The sequence below is a fragment of the Poecilia mexicana genome, unplaced genomic scaffold (genome assembly GCF_051168715.1).
Source record: "Poecilia mexicana isolate PSO_F unplaced genomic scaffold, ASM5116871v1 scaffold_11, whole genome shotgun sequence".
Lineage (NCBI taxonomy): Eukaryota > Metazoa > Chordata > Actinopteri > Cyprinodontiformes > Poeciliidae > Poecilia > Poecilia mexicana.
Window position 1 is genome coordinate 22,685,700 of NW_028263380.1, and position 19,799 is coordinate 22,705,498.

The 19,799-nt window shown below is 38.5% G+C and overlaps 1 protein-coding gene across 1 annotated transcript; it reads left to right on the forward strand.

Moving 5' to 3' along the window:
• Nucleotides 1-76: 76 nt before the first annotated feature.
• Nucleotides 77-16,348, forward strand: LOC106920362 (zinc fingers and homeoboxes protein 1-like). Its single transcript, XM_014991321.2, has 8 exons — nt 77-416; nt 3,481-3,954; nt 5,503-6,120; nt 8,048-8,174; nt 10,154-11,419; nt 11,523-11,654; nt 11,871-12,304; nt 13,208-16,348. Exons 2-7 carry the CDS (start codon nt 3,590-3,592, stop codon nt 12,294-12,296), a joined length of 2,934 nt encoding a protein of 977 aa, XP_014846807.2. The 5' UTR covers nt 77-416; nt 3,481-3,589; the 3' UTR covers nt 12,297-12,304; nt 13,208-16,348.
• Nucleotides 16,349-19,799: the final 3,451 nt, after the last annotated feature.

Consider the following 19,799-nt stretch of genomic DNA (forward strand, 5'->3'; position numbering starts at 1 on the left):
CAGGTATATCCTTTTGAAGGAGAAATTTGCCTGTTTTACCTTAGTGACCTTTAGTATGACTTTTATTGTGAAGTCCTCCAACCGGATGCAGTTGTCAGTTCTTGCTAGCCTCCAGCAGCAGTACAAAAAAAATTGTTCGGATTCGGTAAACTATCGGTGCTTTTTTATGAAAATGTCCTCCCCATAAGCAGAATAACAGCAAACAATGCGTTGTAAAGCGGCGCCATTAAAACCCGCAGATAATGGGCGGTGGTGAGCTCAAGCCCGGATGTTAGAGCGGCTCTGTGACGGGCTGAAGCAGATGGGATCCATGGTGAATTTGGGTAAAAGGCGGAAGACTGCGTATCAACAGGGCTAAACAGAGATGCTACACAGCTACAACCGCTAGTCAGCTAACTGTTTGTTCCAACATGCAGGTAAGCGAAACCGACAGGGCAGGTAAACTTATGCAGCTGACAGGTGGGTGTTAGTGGTGGCTATTACCCACTGCCACTCATGTGAACTGGGCTCATTGTCACAGTAAGGGGGGATAGCTAACGTTAGCAAGGAGGATGTTGTCGTTCCTCTGGGTGTTTCAGGCAGAAAGCTAGCTGTGGAGACACGGGACATTAGAGCTGAGTGTGTCGGTTACTATGACTGCATGGTCGTTACTAAATGCAATACATTTAGTCAAAGGTGGGCAGCGTACCCTACAATTCTACTCAAGTAAGAGTGGCACTACTCCAACATATTTGTAGTTCAGCAAAAGTTAAACGTGACCATCAAAGAAATTACTTGAGAGTTAAAAAAAGTACTTCACAGAAGAGTTATTCTTTTATGATAAGAACACCTAATATAATAAGAAAAGTGATGTGATCAGAAAACGATAATTACGTGCAAATTTTGGTATTTATATGACAAAAAATAGTACATTTAATTACAAAACAAAATCAAATATTTTTAATGTTTTGGTTAATGAAGCAAATACGTACAGTAGGAAATGTACGTATTTGCTTACCCTGTTCTTACCCATATTAGAACAGGGTAAGGTATTTTCAGCGACTGTATATAGTGTTTACAGTTTATTTTTGATTTTAAAAGTCCCAAGAGGCTTAGCAGATAGTAAATAACATTAGAAGGTAACACTTTATTTGAAGCGGTGTGCATAAGACTGACATGACAACAAACATGTTATAACATCTGTCATGAACATGAATAAGTCTTCATGAACGTTTATGACTATTGTCATGATGTCACTTGGTAAATAATTACACTTTTAATGCAAAGTTGCATTAAAAGTGCATTAACAATGTCAACTTAGCATTAATTGATAAATAATGATATTTTTATGCAATGTTGCACTGAAACTTATGTTAAAAGTCCATTAAAGGAGTCAACTTTGCATTAAAAGTGTTATTTACCAAATGGCACTTCATGACAATAGTCAAACATTCATGAAGACTCTTTCATGTTCATGACAGCGGTTGTGTCATGTTTATGACAGTGTCATGTCATTGTCATGTCAGTGAGACCTCTTGTTTGCTCACACAGCTTGTGAGCAAACAAGAGGTCTCACTTTAGCATAAACTGTAGGCATGTTTCTGTGTCTCATGCAATTTTGGTTGAAACATGTTTGTTCTTCATTCAGCAAGGTTACTCCCAGTGGGTAGAGTAACTAGAAATTTTAGTCAAGTATGAGTAGTGATGTATCATAATGTTTCCTAAAAAGTTACTCAAGTAAATGTAATTAGTTTCTGCCCAGTTTAATTAATTAGTTTAAGGAAGTACATAATTGCTAACTATTAGCTTCATACTTTAACATCCAACTGTGTGCTGTCAAACCACTTTATGACAGTCATTATGTCTTCAAAAATCATATTGTGTTTATATTAATGTGATGAATTACTACTGCAACAGACAGAAATTCAGTCAAAAATATTCAACATTTACCTGCCAATTAAATCATTTCACCTAATCTGCATATCAAAACTGGCCCAGTTTATTTTATGTTTTCTGATTTCATCCATTTATTATACAATAATGACATAGACTGTCATTGTTATAACAGTCTATGTAATGTTACAGTCCCGAAGGACTACTGATGTTTTAAATATTTCAAGTGTTACACATTTACACTCAGCATATTGGATAGACTCTAATTCCCCTTAATGCTCACATTAGATGTTTATTTTTAGTGGCTGAGAAACTAACGCAGAGGGAGGCTGGTGGAAATATTGTGTAATGGTGAAGAAGAAAACAGTCATCAATCATGATCAATGTTGTCCTCGTCTCATTGCAGTTGGATATTTTCCCGATTCTTTCAGCCCTATTACACAACACAACCACAACTTTCCAGGACTTTAAGAAAGTATATAGTATATGTGCGTCAGCAATCTGGTTCTATAACGTATGAATGGAAAAGCAGCCAGCATCCAAAGAGAAACTAGAGATGTACTCATCTTAAAATTGTGGCCAGTTTTGTAAAGTTTTGATCTGCTAATAGTACCAATTTTATCTGAATATCATTACTCAGTGATAACTAGATGTTTGAAACTGTCTTTTAGCATAATTTAATACCAATTAGTGCAACTAGCTAACATTACATTAAAACCGTTTTAGTGTGTTCTCCAGAGAATGTAGAGCTTCACTGTAATACTAAAATTTCTAAAAGTCTTCCAACATTTCCAAATCCAGTACTCTATTTCATTCAACCTTCCTGTTATCTACTGAAAGACTTACATCTGGTAGAACCACAAAGAAGGTTTAAAAATAGGAGTGCACCGATTTATCGGTGCAGATTTCCTTAATTTTGGGAAATCAGTGATCGACTGATTTTTACATGTGAAGCCAATCTTATCCACCGATGTTATCAAACTTGGCAAAGGTCTACAAATCAACCACTGTGCTTTTTCTCCCGTGAGAGTTTGACTGACCAACTGGCTGACTAAGTCATGTCTGCACACTTAGAGTTAACAATAGTCACCCCATTGTTCCCAATTCAGCAACTTTCTTGATATATTGAGCAACATTTCAGACAAAAATCGGAATCGGTACGTTAGGCTTTTTAAAAGATCGGTAATCAGCGATCAGCCAGAAAACTGCAATCGGTGCACCCCTATTTAGAAACTACTATTTTCTTTTAATATTGTCCATAAATCCTTCATTTATTTTTAAACTTGTCATTTTGCTTCAAATAGCTAAGTCTTTGTAACTCAGTAACAACTTACACACCGAAGAGTTTTCTTGTTAGCCCAACATGGTGTGTGTTTTGGTCTCAGTTCGGATTAAGAATTTGATTTTTTTAGTTTTCAATCAGAAGTGACTGATCACCAATAATAAAACCTGAAACTGTCTAGTGTACAGTACAAAATTATTCCTGTTATCGTGACAACAGTAGAGCTGCTAAATGTCAGAAAACCCTGTAAATTGCCCTGCTATTTACAGATTTAAAATGACTTCGGATTGCAACATTGCAACATAATGTGCTTTCTTTTCCCACAGGAGTCAAAAATAACTGATAAATTTCAACTACCAGCATCCTTACATATGGAACCCTAACAGAACAGCTCACACCATCTTCTGTACTCTGCTAAGCTGACCACAACCAAGGATGGCGAGCAGGAGAAAATCAACCATTCCCTGCATGGTTCCTCCTCAGGAAGCCATAGACTCAGATCAGGAGGTGGAGGACGTTATGGACATCACAGACCCTGAGGATAGCAACGAAGTGGCTGCAGTTTATTCCGAGGTTCCTGCTCTGTCGGAGGATCAAGCTGAGGACGCTGATGTCGGGCAGGATGTCGGGTCAGACCCGTACTTGGAATTGAACACGGCTGAAGGGGGATACGAGTGCAAATACTGCAGCTTCCAGACTTCAGAGCTGAACCTGTTCACCATGCATGTGGACACGGAGCACCCCGATGTCATCATTAATGCCTCCTACGTGTGTGTGGAGTGTGACTACCACACCAAAAGGTAAAATGATCACTCTGGGTGTTTGTGCCAGTATTGGACACTAGTTTCAGGCCTCGTACATTTTTAGACATTGTGCTTCTTCATAAATATGAAGTCTTATTGGGCTGTAGCCAACAGTTTTCTCATGTCAGGTGCCTTGCAAGAGTATTCACAAATTTCTATGAGATTTTATGTGGTAGACAAACACAAAGTCACATAACAATGACGTATGGTTTAAAAAAAAAATACAACTAAATGTCTGAAAATTTTGGATTGCATTTGCTATAATTCTGCATTCAATATGATGCAGAGTTTAAAAGTCTGAAACCGTTTGGAATTTGCTTGTATCATCTTCCAGGTCTCTCTTAGGATGAAAAAAAGCAAATTGAACAGGGAAAAATGCTTCTTTTTCCAGACCCCCCTTCTTTTAGTATATGACAAAGTCTAAGTCAGGGGTCACCAACTCCAGTCCTCAAGGGCTACCATCCTGCAACTTTTAGATTCACCTCTGCTCCAAAATATCCGAATTCCCTCACCAGCATTCATTCCTCTCTGCAATAGGCTGGAAACGAGCAGCTTATTTGATCCAGGTGTGTTTGAGCAGAGACGCATCTAAAAGTTAGATGCGTCTCGTACCTCGATGGTAGCCCTCGAGGACTGGAGTTGGTGACCCCTGGTCTAAGTGAATAAATGCTGTTTTTCCACCTAGTATGTCTTTAGACATAGAATGTTAAGATGGACTTGTGGTTTTTAAACTGGATCTTAAATTTCACCCAAGGATTAAAACTGCTATTTTTTTTTATTTTTATTTTTAGGAATTAGCAATATAGTTATAAAACTTTGAGTAATTGTAGGATACTCCCTTCTTTACTTGTCAGCTCCAAAAGTTAGAGGTTTTGAAATGATCTCGGTCAGTAAAAATGCCACAAAACCAGATCAGAAGCAAATTTTACATGACTCGTTTATTTGTGGAACATTCACACAACAAAATCCTACTAATAAGGTTAATAATGTGTATTCACATAGACAGGTTATAAAACATACAAAAACAGCTGGAAATTCTGGAAATGTTTGACATTTGAAAGAGAAAAAATATGCACAGACAAAATACTTTGGAATTACAACACCAAGTCTTGTAAAGTTTGTCTCCATCAGCTGCGCATATCCAGAGACGGACAAAAACCAAGTCTTACCAGAGTTACTCAATCTGATTTGTGTGTACTTTGACTGTACCATTTATAACACATAAGGGTAAATGGTTGAATTTATTTAGAGGTACCGGACTAAAGATTGCTTAAGTCAAACGCACACCACACTTTTCTGATTTTTATTTGGAACTTTAGAAACTGTTTTTTTTTTCCTGCATCTTTATGCACTAATTACTGGTGCTCTATCACATAACATCCTAGTAAAAAATAAAAAAAAAGGGTGTTAATACTTTTTCAAGGTACTGAATGTCTTTGGGAAGTGGTGTCTTTGCCATAGTTTCAAGGCAATTATAAATATACAAAACTGGACTGAAGTTGGATGTTATGTTCCTGTTATGTATCAATGCTCCTCTGTGTTTAGCTACGACACACTTCAGGCCCACAATGCTCGGCTGCACCCAGGCGAGGACAACTTCACGCGGACGATGGTGAAGCGAAACAACGAGACCATCTTCCAGCAGACTGTCAACGATCTCACCTTCGACGGCAGCTTTGTCAAAGTGGAGGAGGACGAGGCGGAAGAAATGTCCCGCAAAGCCATCCCTCTCAGCAAAACTCCCATCATGAGAATCAAAAGCAGACTGGAGCCTAAAAAGTTCGCCACGGCTCATAAGCTGGCCGTTGACGACGTCATAAAAGTAGAGAGCGACGACGAATACGACGACAGCCAGGAGCCGCCCACTCTGTCCCCAGCTCCGACTTCTGCTACGTCCGCCCCGTGTCTCATCCCCGTCTCCACGCCGGTGCAGGTCCAGACCATCCCCCAGAGCATCATGGTTAACAGCCCCAACATGCTGCAGATTAAAGGGGGCTCTGCAGGAGGCAGCTCTGTTCTGCCCCCGGGGACTTTGGCCCAGGTTCTGTCCGCCCTGCAGAACCAGCAGAGCACCCAGACCCAGCTCCTGATCCCCATCAGCAGCATCCCCACCTACAACACCGCCATGGACAACAACGTCCTGCTGGTCAGCGCTTACAACAGGTAAATCCTCCTCATGCTTACTTCATTTTTTTCACTAAATGCTGTTTTCCCAAAATTAAGAGTTCTGGATTTTGACATGACACTAGCTGCGTTTCCATTACAAATGTGCGCAAAACATTGTAAATATTCTGCTAACGTCAAAAAAAAGCACAATTTTGCAATAGTAATGATTCAATTAAATAAGATGCAATTAAATCGCTCATAAGTTTGTTCACACAATAAGTCGTTAAAAAATATGCCGTGCCATAATCGTCCTACTACTTCCCGTCGTCTTCTTCTAAAAGTGAAAATGTAAAAACGCCTGGTTGTTGGTGTGACTCGTGTGATGTGAAAAAATGTGTTTCCATTGCAGTTTTGCGAAACACACCAGTTTCAATATGGCTGAAAAACTACCTCATTGTAACACAAAAGCTTTATTGAAAAAAGAAAAGCACAATTTTTTTGTCATTGTCGTGTTTCCATTTAGTATATTTATTTTCTCAATTCCAGGTTGTACAATCGTACGGCCAATGGACAAGCAGCTACTGTGTCACATTGGTCAAAAATAGAAACCCATGAAAAAAAATATCTGTTATAAACAGTGCATGGGTTAGTGGTTTACTTTCTGTTCTTAAAATATTTAAATTCAGAGTTTCAAACTGAGTCGTCATGCAATATTCTTTCAAACTGATAAATTTTGCTTTTCACAAACTTTCCTGCTTCAGTTACTGTCTGATGTTTGTTTTATCATAAGTATTTCATAAGATGTCAAAGCTTTTATTAAGTGCTTTAAGCCTATATCACTGTCCACTTGTTTGATCCTGGCATATTGATACATTTTTTCTTCATCAATGCTTTCAGGTTGTTGCATTTTATCTGTTTTCTCACTGTTTGATGATTGACCAGATTCATTGTAGTGTCCTGGAAAACATCTGTTCTGTTCCGGGATCTACCTGGTTATGACTCAGGTTGTTGATATTGGGAAAACATGAAATTGTAGTGTTATTGTTAAATATTCCGGTGATAATATTGACTAGGTTTATCCTGCATTCTTGTCTCTACTGACTGTCTTTTCCATCATCACAGTTTTTCCCCCCTGAGTATTAGAGAGTTATCATCAGTTGTGGAGAAAAGAGACAGTAAAAATCTCTCCAAGTACTTAAATGTATTGTAGGAAAGCAAAGTTTCATCTATAGAAGTTTTAGCATCTATAAAATAATGAATTCAGGCTGATTTTTCAGCACATATTGTAAAGACATTTGTGATTTGATATATTGTGCAGCTTTAGTTACTTTTCCTTTTGACTTCCTTCGCCCTGGAAAATGTTCTGCTCCTCATCCATTTCCCCCTGGTTGCTGTTGGGGACATTTTGATCCCATTTTTTCTACGGCAGTGTTTTTATGGAAAAGTGTGAGTGAGTCCACTCCCTTAGACAAGAGGCAACCTCACATGTGAATGGTCTTGGGTTGCTTCACTGTTGGCCTGACACAAAACTCATGGGAGCATCACCTTCTGTTCTCCTGGCATGTTTATAGCAGCCTGAGGCCTGCTTCACTAACTTTCATTGACATTTAGTAATTGCATTTAATCTAACAATTTTTATAGCACCATAGATTCCATGAGACCTGCCACAATAAAATTTTAACTGTAACGTTTGTGAAAATCTTAATTACTGTCAGTTTTAAAACTTTTTTCTCCACAACTGTAATAAACCTCTTATACAACCTCCATTGTTCCTGCGTTATTGGAAAGTGAACCTGTTGTATGAAAATAAACTACATCTAGTGTTATTAAAGGATTAAATGTTTTCATCTCATCTTTTTGTCAATAGTAATAGAAATTCAGTGTGGCTAAAGGAAAACACTGTCAATTCTTTTCTATATCTTCCCAAGTACATGAGAAAAATTGTTATATATATATATTTTTAATTACTTTGTTTATATCACAGGTTTCCGTATCCTTCGGTGTCAGAGATCATCGGCTTGTCGGCACAGACAAAGTTCAGTGAGGAGCAGATCAAAGTCTGGTTTTCTGCCCAAAGGCTCAAACATGGAGTCAGCTGGACACCAGAGGAGGTCAGTGCTAATGCACCGGAAATCCGCATTTCCTGCTGCAGTTTTACATGTTACTGTGTTGCTAATATGACAACACAAACAAACTCCTTTAATTTTAAAATGATCTATAGCGCTGTCAAAAACGTAGTTCAACATTATGGCCTGATGATGTAGAGGCAAGTGTGGATTTTATTGTAAGTGCAAAGGAAACAGAATGTGTTTGATTAACTCTCAGCACTTTGGAGCAAGCTGCCTGGCAGACCCGGAGGAGTTTTTCAAAGTAATTTCTGTTGATTTGCTGGAAAGCAGTGATGATTTTATTGATTACATGACCTCATTTATGCGGTGCTTGCGTTTTATTGCTTTTTATCTCATCTCCTTCCAGTTGCTGTAATTTGTTGTGGCTGTTGGGTAATTTAGAGCTACGACAGATTATTTGTATAGTTTCCTGTGGGAATTTTGGCTGTTTGGATTTAGTGTGTGTCAAAATAGTTCTCTGTGTTTAAAAGTGAGAAAGTACATTCACCTCGTTTAATTTAATTTAGCGGGAAAGATACTTCTTAATGCACCTTTTTGTTTTCATCTCTACAATGCTTTATTGAAATATTTGGAAAGACATCAGTTTATTCCAAATATTTTATTATCACCGGTTCTCAGACTCTCAGTACTGACACCACCCTGGTCAAAGTGTTCAATGACATCTGCGTAAATACAGACTGTGGAAGAACCACATTGCTGGTTCTGTTGAACCTCAGTGCAGCATTCCTGCCGTCCTGCATTTCATTAATGTGGCGTTTACGTAAGACTGCCGGGAAGAAAGCCACAAGATGTTTTGTTTGCAGAGTGCCAAAAGCCTTGTAGGGGACTCGGCCAATATCTGTTGAAAGCTGCAAAAAGGCTCGACCCTGGGGTCAAAATTTAACTTCCAACAACAATGATAATACAGTCAAAGCTACAATGGAATGGAGGAGATCAACGCATGGTCATGTGGTGGAGTGGCCCAGGCAAAGTTCAAACCCAGACTTAAAGCTGATGTTCAGATATCCTCTGTCCAATCTGATGTGGAGCTGCTGTAGTTTAAATGCTGCAGATCAGTCCTGCGAACCAAGCAGCCTCTCCCTCTCTGCAGACTTTTTCACTATTATTCCATTCGCCTCTTGTACAGCTGAAACAAATAATCAGATGCATCACGATGAATCAATTATTGAAATAATCATAATATAATTGATAACTAAAGTCCACAGACTCCAAAATATACCAATAGTGGAAAAACAAGATATTGAGATAATTAAGCCAAAATTGTACAAAAAATGTACACTTTGCTTGTAAAACTGTAAAAAATTATAATCGCCAATTCAGTTATACACTATATTGATGTTAAGTCAAATGGTAAGGGGTGAGCTTTTCACATGCTGTTGATAGCAGTTTTAATTTTTAGCTTTGTCCAGAATAAACATAACAAACCATCATTCTCCTACTTCTACCCGTCTTTTTCACCAGTAGTAACATCTGGCATTGATCATGTGACTCGTATGAGGTGTTAATAGTGTTTCCTATGCTGATTTGCGAAATGCATCTATGTCAATATGACTGAAAAATCACATCATTCTATCGCAAAATCTTTTTTAGAGTTTTTTTTAAGTTGTGTTTTCTTCAAGAGAAAAACCACAACTTGCACTCACCACTCCAGACTGTCCTGGTGAGGAAGAACTCTTAGTTTCCTGGTCTGCAAAGCTGGTAGAAATACTAAAGGGACTTCTAAAAAGTTAAAGGAATTGAAGGGCTGGTATTGATTTTGAAAGGCATTTTGTGTCAAGAGGTGAAATTGTTTAAATCTAGCAACCACTTGTGTATCTCAGTCTGCTAACGGATCAACTTCACTCTTAGTAAATTTGGCATGATGGAAAGCAAGAAAAAGCTTCTGTTGCCTGGAGGCCTGAGTGGCTAAAAACAATATCCATGAAATAAAAGAATCTTTTTATATCCCCTCTTCTCTGCAGGTGGAGGAGGCAAGGAGAAAGAAGTTTAACGGCACAGTTCAGACCGTTCCCCAGACCATCACCGTCATCCCCGCCAACATCGGCACAGCTACAAACGGACTACAGTCCATCTTTCAGACCTGTCAGATTGTTGGACAGCCAGGTCTTGTCCTCACTCAGGTGGCTGGCAGCGGGAGTACTGTCCCCGTAGCGTCTCCCATCACTTTGACTGTCGCCGGGATGCCTGGAAACCAGCCCAAAGCAGCCGAAGCTTCAGCCCCTGAATCCAACGCAGAGGTTTCAGCTTCGTCTGCCAGCACGTCTCTCAGTTTGGATGCAACAGCTACCAAACCGAAGAAGTCCAAAGAACAGCTGGCAGAGCTGAAAGCCAGCTACAGCAGGAGGCAGTTTGCCACGGAGGAGGAGATTTCGAGGCTCATGGAGGTCACCAAACTCTCCAAAAGGGCAATAAAGAAGTGGTTCAGTGACACACGTTACAACCAGAGGAACTCAAGGGATCACCACAGCTTGCTGCTGAGTGAAACTTCATCCAGCAGGGCAGCATTCTCAGGAGCAGGCAGAGCAGGGAGGAGCAGCAGCTTTACTGAAAACATCAGCGGCGACACACTGTCAGACTTCACCACCGCCGCAATCAGCACACCCACAACCACCACCGCGACTCCCACCACCATCGTTATAGACTCTAGTGATGATGCCAGTGACTCTTCGCCCACCACTGCCAACGCTCCCGGTTCTTCCGGGTCAACCGGCGAACCCCGCGTCAAATTCCGCCACGCCTTTCCCGACTTTACGCCACAGAGGTTCAAGGAAAAAACTACAGAGCAGCTGCACATCCTGGAGGCCAGCTTCCAGAAATCAGACATGCCTTCAGACGAGGAGCTGAGCCGGCTGCGTGCGGAAACCAAGCTGACGAGACGGGAGGTGGACGCCTGGTTCACGGAACGACGGAAAACGCCTTTAGCGGCGCTGTTAAAAGACAGCGATACTGAGATCGAGGAAAAGGTGAAATCCATGACGCCTGTAGGATCTCAGGAGGCACAGACCACCGGCCATGTTGGGAGGAAAATCCTGAAGAAGACCCCAGCGCAGCTCCATATTTTGAAGAAAGCCTTTGTTCACTCACAGTGGCCAACTTCTGAGGAGTACGATCAGATGGCGACGAAGACTGGCCTGCCGCGGACCTACATCGTCAACTGGTTTGGAGACACGCGCTACGCCTGCAAAAACAGCAACCTGAAGTGGTACTACCTGTACCAGAGTGGCAAGGTGCACAAACTGTCCTAATTGCATGCAACTAGGATACCAGCTTTACAATATTGGCAGTTTGTTCAGGCACCTGAAGTCTTATTTGCTGTTTTGTGGCGTTAAGGTGGACGAGGCATTGAATGGTGCAGGAAAAGGCCAGAAAAAGTCCAGGAAGCGGTTTCGTGGTTGGTCCAGGAGGACACGCCGGCCATACCCCTGCAAGCGTTCTCCACAAGGTGGCGTAGGAGTCATCAAGGTCTGTGCATAAACTTTGGATTAAGTCAACCTTCTATTATGATGATCACATTTTGTAGCACAAAATGATAGCAGCTCCGATTTTATTATAATGTGTAAATTTAAGATTTTACGTGGAGATTAATTGTACTGTCACTGGAGACAGTACAATCCATCTGGAGTTACAGATGGATAAACATCTCCATCTGTAACTTCTCTCTTTGTGCTTCTTCTCCAGGTGAAGTCTGGAAAGGAGTTTCTTAAGGATTACTACCTCAAGCACAGAGCTCTGAACGAAAGAGACCTGGATGATCTGGTGACAAAATCCAAAATGAGCTACGAGCAGGTGAGAGACTGGTTCTCCGAAACCACCAGGAAGGTGGAGGAGGGAAAGGAGCCGTTCAGCGACGAGGAGGCGGAGGAGGATGGCGAGGAGGAGGAGGAAGAGGACGAGGCGGCGACAGCTGAGTGTAGAGACAGTGAAGGAGAAATGGAGGCAAAAGAACAAGGAGAGGTGGCATCAAATGATGAGTGCATAAGGGAAGAAAAGGAGGAGGACCTCAATCAGGAAGAGGAAGAGGAGGAGCAGGAGGAGGATGACGCTGTTGAGGAGGAATCTGAAAGTGTCAGCCATTCACAGCCTCAGACTGAGGAGCAGACATGAGCCAGCAGGTGGGCTTGTTTCTTTTTTGGTTCTTGTGCTTTGCAGAAACACCAACCTGTAAAAGCAGGTTGGGTTATTTTTAGACATTTACTCACACCCACTCATTATCGGCGCTCAGAATGATTTGTTTGGACAGGTTTTTCCCCCCAGGATGGAGTGATTATACAACTCCTGTCATTTTAAAAAATAAGAATTGGGTGCACACATGAGAGAAAAGACTGTAAAGTCTAGATTAAGTTTAATAGTTTGAAGTTTGTGCTGAGTCATTCTTACAACAGAGTTCTGCCTCATTTGTTGACAGAAACTGTCTGCAAAATATTTCTTCTTGGAGGTTAGGGAGTTTTACTGTACTGTTTGTTGTGTCACCATAATGTGATTTACATCAGTCATTGTGCAGTTTGATCTTAAACTGTACAATGCTTCTAAATATAAAAGTATTGGCAAGTTTTTGTAAGCTTACAATGTATTTTCAGTCCTTCTTGAACCACACTTACAAGTCAGGCAATCAAGCTAGACCACAAGTGCTGGCAAGAAGAGTGGTTCAATTTCATCATCCAGAATGCCGGACGTTTAGTAATTGGAAGTTTTAAGAGAATGACAGTGCATGAATTCTTTTTCAATAATTTTTGCATTTGAGAAAATTTAAACTTCAAAGCTTAGTTATTTGTTATAGAAGTAATTAATGTTTAAATCATAATTAAAAGATTAAAATGAATGACGTTCATGCCCATAACTGCAGGTACATTTCTGACCAGAAGTGTGTCACATTTATTATTCCATGCCGCTTACTTTAGATATACAATGACTGAAACGATAAAGGTGTAGCTCTTAAACTTTATAACCTGTTGTAGAAACTTCACAGTTTACATTATTGTACATTTCTAAAGTTATTGTTCATATTCCTTCTCCAGATTCAGCATTGCTGCCCCCACTTTGGAGCCAACACACAAGATGACGCATATTAGTGTTTCTCAGCTGGCGAGTCAGGACCTGCAGACGGCCGCAGAAAGCTCAGGCGGATCATGCCACGTCAAACAATGCGACATGATTGAGGTTTGTGCCTTGAAATTAAGTTGGGGTAATAATGCAGCTGAAAATCACTGAATTGGAGGCGATGCAGGACACAGCCTGTGTGGATTTAGTTTCTTCTGGGTGATGGACAGTGAGGACCAAGTGGATGCACAAAGCAAAGCCTTTCACCAAACAATATGTACGCAAGTTCCTTTGCTGCCCTCTTATAAGGAATGAGACTTTATTTTGGACCTTTAGGTCCTTTTTTCTTATAAAAGAAACTTTGTATAAAGAAAGAAAAATCATTCAAAACATTTCTACTAATGTGAGACCTTGCATGGTTTGTCTCTTTTTGTGAATCATGGAAGAACATTTTTCTCAAGGAAACTTTCTCTGCTCAAATCCATCAGACACTTTCTTTGCCTCACAGAAAAAACGGTTTTTAAAACTTGAGCTTTCTGTGAATTAAAAATGCAATTTAGTGCCATTGAGTTAAGTTTTTTTTTTTTTTTTTTTTTTTTTTTTTTAATTAAGAAAAATTACCACTGGAATGATTTTGAATATCAGTGTTTTAACCGTTTTGTATTTTTTCCCCAAATCATTTTACAGTCACAAAACAATATTTGTAATAACTGGATCAATTATACTGTTTTAAAAATGATACGGGTTGAGACTCGGGTCCACTCAGTTTCAGTTAAATCAGATTTCTGTGGAACAAATAGAGGAGGCGTGGCGTAATCCCAGCAGAGCCACGTGTTTAAAGGAGAAATCCTGCACCAAAAATGTGTTCAGCATTAGAAATGCAGTAAATTCTCAACTCTGAAAACCCAACAGCTATAAAAACAGACTGATTAAGAATTTAAACAACATTGCAATGTGTTGCTCGTAAAGGGATAATGGTGAATTTTATTGGGTTTACTTCACAGGTTATGATCAGTAAATAACACTTGGATGAAAAGCAGTTTTCCAGTCAACATTTTGTCAGATTGAGTATGAGGCATAGTGAAATTCTGCCACTCTGAAACAACACCAATTACAAAAATGTCTTAGGAGCAACGATGTGGACGGGATTCAGTAAGATAGAAATACTTGGTAGAACTTTACTTATTTTGATGCTTCATGGAGAGGAACAAAGATCTGAGCACTACTACAACTGTTGTGGGTAATAATGTTTGGGTCTGGTGATGTGCTTGTGGTTACAAGTGTTGCTGAATTGTCTTTGTAGACTGGAGTCACATCACCGAGTCAAATTAAGAAAATTACACTTAACTTGACACAAATTAATTTTAGTAAGGTGTGACTTTAAATAGACTATAACCTTTTTGTGTAAATAATTATATAAACTATTCCGAAACTACAAATTAAGCAAGATGCGGGACAAAAGTATGACATGGTACTACGAAGTTGAATAGGAGAAATTTTAATAAGTAGTAAATAAAGTGCCATCACTGTTATTGCAAACAATAAAAGTTGTGAAAATGCATTTTTTAATAAAGTACATACATGCATGCAGTCATTGTTACTGTGCAGTTACATGACCTAGCTGGTTAAATGTTGTGTTAAAGATTCTAAATTAAATGTTTTGGGGATTTGATTCAAGACTGAAAAGTTTTGAAACAATGACTTTTTGGAACTTTAAAACCAGTGTTGCATTAGATGCATGTTAACATAAAAGTTGCATTTAAAAAACAACCATTGTAGGCCAACTCTGTGGAACAATGACCTTCCTTTTTTCCCTTTGGAAACTTGCTTTCAAGGGATCTTAAATAAGGAAAATAGCTTCGTCCTGATTTGCAATATTTTAGTTTCGTATAAAGTATTTTTAACAAGTTACTACAATATTTAACATGGAGATTCTACTTTTGTCTTGGCTCTACTCTGACAAGCTGTTGGCTGGAAATCAAATCTGTTTCATTAAACAAGGATCAGTTAGAAAATTAACAACTAATTGGACATGATTTCTCAACAGAACCCCTCTAAAGTAAACCATTCCTTGATTCACATTCAAGGAGAAAGTGCCTAATTTGACAACCTTCAGTTTATAAACTTATTTGTGAATTCAGAAACTGTAATTTAATTTTATTTACTGACAAAAATCTGTACTGGCTTTTATGAATTCTGCCTACGTTTTCTAGCCAATTTTCTTATAGACACCTATGAATTATTGGAAAAACCAGGAAAAAATGTATTTTTAAATATTTGTAAAACATGTTGATCGTTTCTTGAAGAAAATTATGCTAAAAGCATAAAAAAAAATAAATCAGTTAGAATCCTGATGTAATATATTGACTGCCTCAACGGTTTTGTAGCATTCTTAAATGAACCGAAATAATCATGTTTTGAATAAAAAAAGTTGTTTGATTTCTGTTTCGCATTCAGAATACAGTACAGTTTGCTCTTCAGGAAACAAGCAACATTACCTCAGTCAGTTAAGCTACAAACTCAGTAAGATTGTGACATTTAGAAACATTCACACAACGGTTTTTCTTTAACTCAATACTGTATGCATGATAATGAGTTCAGAGTAATGATGTCTTTCAGAAGGCGTTTCTCTATTATGTCTTTGCCACCAAAGTAAGTGAGTAACTTTAGAAAACAAAACAATGGACAGTTTAGTGTCTTTATCAACTCAGATACGGGTGAACTAGTAAACTAAACTTTCAGGTTGTGTCAAATAAATGACAGAATATTTTAGGCATAATAAATAATAATCTCTTGGCTCCGTTTTTACCTTTTTAAGACTTTAAGAAATATAAAGAAAAAAGATCTTATGTTGCTTTCCTCTGCTTTCTTGTTTTTACGGAACCATGTCAGGGTATGCACACAAAGAAAATCAGTTCTGGTGGACTCTGGTTTGTAATCATTTCATCTGCAACATGGATCCTCATGTGAGCGCTGTAATTTGGCAAAGTTACGCATTTTCTGCTATTTTGCAATTGCTTTAGTAGCCAACAGTTTTTAGTAGTTAATTTATTTATTATATCTGAACTTTCATGAATACCTTTTTCTTGTCTGCGAGAAAATAAACAGTGAAAACCTGATTGAATTTGTTTGGGTTTCATTTTCTGAGTTTCAAACCAGTTTTGAATGAATGTCAGTGAGTGGTTTTATGTTCCTCCATGTTTGCTTTCCACCATGTTTAAAAAAAATGGCTACATGTTGAGATGAGATCTTTAGCCTGATTTTTTTTTGTTACTTTTTGTTTTTTTTTTTGTTACTCCTATTTGTTATTTGACCATTTATTTGTCTCCGCTGGTTAATTGGTTTTAAAATTATGAAATTAGTCCCTCCCTACCATTGCAGAAGGAAAATCCATAAAACACAAACATGTTTCTCATCACTTTTTTTTTCTTTTTATCATCTTGTTTAATTGTGGTGCCAACAAAGCTTTTTATATGCAAATGATCATTTTAGGGGAGCCTCACAGCCGATTTGGGCATACAGATAGAGCTGCTAATCAGGCTTATTTTTGTCCTTACAAATTCACAATGATTGCAATTTATAAAAGAACAATATGTCCTCACAGCTTTATAAATCTCATTGAAAGAAAAAGGGAAGCATAGCTTTAACTTTTCAAGCATTTTTTTGCATTTGGCTATTTTTTTGTTTTCTTATCTTTAAGGAATTCCTCTAAATTAGTTAAATCATGATGTAAAACAACAAAAAGGTGTTACAAAATAAATACATTTTCATCGTGAGAATGCTTAAGAGAAAAATCAGTGTATTTTATCACCTGGTGGTTACTTGGCAACCATAAAATGAAGGCCACAATTAAGACATAAAGCCATAATTTAGACATACATTTCTAAAGACAACTTTTTCTTTTTTCTATTTTGGTAGAGCAGGCGCATCATATAGGGAGGACATGCTTGGTGCAGCTGACTGGAATCGGATGCCCTCTTGTTGTTTTTCCTGTTAATTACTATTGAATGAAGACTATCAGTGCCTCCAAACCTTAAAAAAATCCTACAGTACACTGATTCAGCCAATAATTATATTAATTTACAAAATCTTTAAAATAACTTTGTGAAATTCTTTAAATTGTCACCCTATAAATGAATGTTAAACCCTTACTGACTACATTTTTAAATCTAAAAATATTAGTGGTTTTGATGCCAAACACAGGTGAAGTTCATTTTAATATGGCATACACAATAAATTAAAGTTTAAATATTTAGTATCCCATCTAAAACACATATAATTAGGAGTAACTTACCACTAGATGGCATCAAAGTGTTTCCAAAATAATTCTTGGTGCTGTAAGTGAAGAAAAACCATCAACCGCCCAGAATGGGACACATCCATCACTTAGCTGTCTTAAGACCAGGAGCAGCTTGGAGTGAATACTTCACAATAATAGAAATGTTTTAAAAGATCAAAGTCAAATTTAAAGTGTTTTTAGTCTAAAATTTCTCAAAACCCACCCAGGGTGTGAACAACTGGAAAGACTAGTTTTCAATGATATACAAAGTAAAAAGTAAATCTATAACCCCAGATACAGATGTGCTGTTACAGCATCACAAAACATCTGAAAAGTTTAGAAACACTAAAGTAAATGTTGGGGGGCGGGGTCGCTCTGTGGTGATGTGTATTTTGTGGTACATTACCTGAAAGTTTAACCAGAGCAGCTCAAATTGGGGCGAGGTTGGAGCCGGCGGGTCACCTGTCTCTCCTTAAATGATGAGTCCAGACAGAGCCTTCAGTATCTGTCTTGATCTGGAAGCAGAATTGAAGGTACCATTTAAAATCTGGTTAATATAATCTCAGAGTACAGAAGAAGATTCAGATTTAACTGCTTAATTCAGTCTGAAATACTTTAACGCTGCTTAGTAAAATGTGTGCTAAGGAATTCAGAGGATTGTTTTAAATTCTGATTCTATAGCAATTCTTCAGCAGTCGTAAATTTTAGGTGTTCTTACACAAAAGGAACTGAAATTTTGCCAAAATAATACCATCCACTAATCCTTTTACTTCCACTCTCCCTTTTGATGTAGATTAACAGCAGCTCTTTAGCTCGCTGCTTTCCTCACCAAGACGGAGAAGAGCCTGGTGCAGTAAGCTGAGGGTCAGGTGAGGACAGGAGCTGAGGCATGCTGATTTCCGCATTGTACTCTGGCTAAGACATTATTTAAAAAAAGAAAAAAATTCTTACAAACTAAAACTCAAAAATGGAAACTGACAGCTTTTCTCTTTACAACATTGCAAACTTTTATCAGTCTTGGTTTTGTGCAGTAGAGGCAAAAGAATGCAAGTTGTACAATTTTTATGAAAATTTTAAGTAGGGATGCACCAATTCACATTTTTTTTATTTCTAATACTGACCTCTGAGGTTTAGTATCTGAGGTTTATTTACCCAGCACTGATCAGATACAGTTAAAATGTTTCTTTCTTTTAAGCACAGAAGACACAAATGTACTGAATTACACCTTTATTTTCTAACTCTGCACCGGTACAGCATACTTGAATACACCAATAGCATTACAAACTCGGTCAAACATGTAAAACCAACGCAGCACTTTAATTGGTTCAGTCAGTAAAATAAGGATTATAAAAGTGTGAAGTGCCTTGAATGACAGCTTCCATATTTACTTATGTACCTCTAAGCTCCTTGTGTTATTTCTTTTTAACTTAAGCCAATATGTTTATAACTACTGAAATAATGTAGCACAGCTCATCTTGGACCGGTGTGATATTCTGCTGGGAACACCTGCAGGTCAGGTTTTTCCAGGACGAAGGTGAGAATAATGATGAATGATTCCACATGTTCCTCTGCTTTAAATTCAGTCGTTGTTGTTTGAGCATGTCTGCTTTTCTCAGCTGGTGATCTGAAATGTTTTACTCCTTCTAAAAATGAAAATTTTTATTTTATTGTTAAATCATAAATTTTCACTTCAGCTGTAAACACCATCTGCCTCATTCCTTCAGGCTTTGTATTGTTGCAACCCTCTCTGAACCATTCAAGGTATTCAATGTCTGTGCCAAGTTCGTCTGGTGAAGTGCCATAGAAACCAAAAGCACCATAGAAACCAGTTTAACCAGTGTAGACAACTTGCTCTTCTGTTTCATGATGAAGTTCCACTTGCAGTTACTCTTCAGCTTCTCTAAAGTTAGATTTGGCTGTATTTTTTTTTGGTTTCAGCTCCGGCTTTAGAAGAATTTGTGAACAAGATGACATGAAGCATTTTTTGGGGCCTTGTTGGGGAGTTTTGGCACATCTGCCTGGTGAAACCCGGCTGTTGTTCTCTTCGTGCATTTACTCCAGCAGATGGCAGTGTGAGCTCAAACATGGACCTCTCTTTCCTCTACTGTAAATCATGTAAATCTGGCTGAGGTTAGGTAATACACCATTTGTTCACAAATCTGGGAATTATGCAGCTTTACTGGAAGTTAGGTTTTTGGAAAGCGGCTGCTACTGTGAGTTTTTTTTTTTTTTTTCTCTCCCTCGGTTTCTTGGCTTTTTCTTATAGATTTTGGTCTGAATTAATGAAACAT

Excerpts from the sequence above, each read along its gene's own strand:
- LOC106920362 (XM_014991321.2), top strand. The coding sequence starts at position 3,590 with ATGGCGAGCAGGAGAAAATCAACCATTCCCTGCATGGTTCCTCCTCAG. Across the intron at positions 3,955-5,502 it reads TGTGACTACCACACCAAAAG|CTACGACACACTTCAGGCCC; the intron begins GTAAAATGATCA and ends CTCTGTGTTTAG. Across the intron at positions 11,655-11,870 it reads GTGGCGTAGGAGTCATCAAG|GTGAAGTCTGGAAAGGAGTT; the intron begins GTCTGTGCATAA and ends CTTCTTCTCCAG.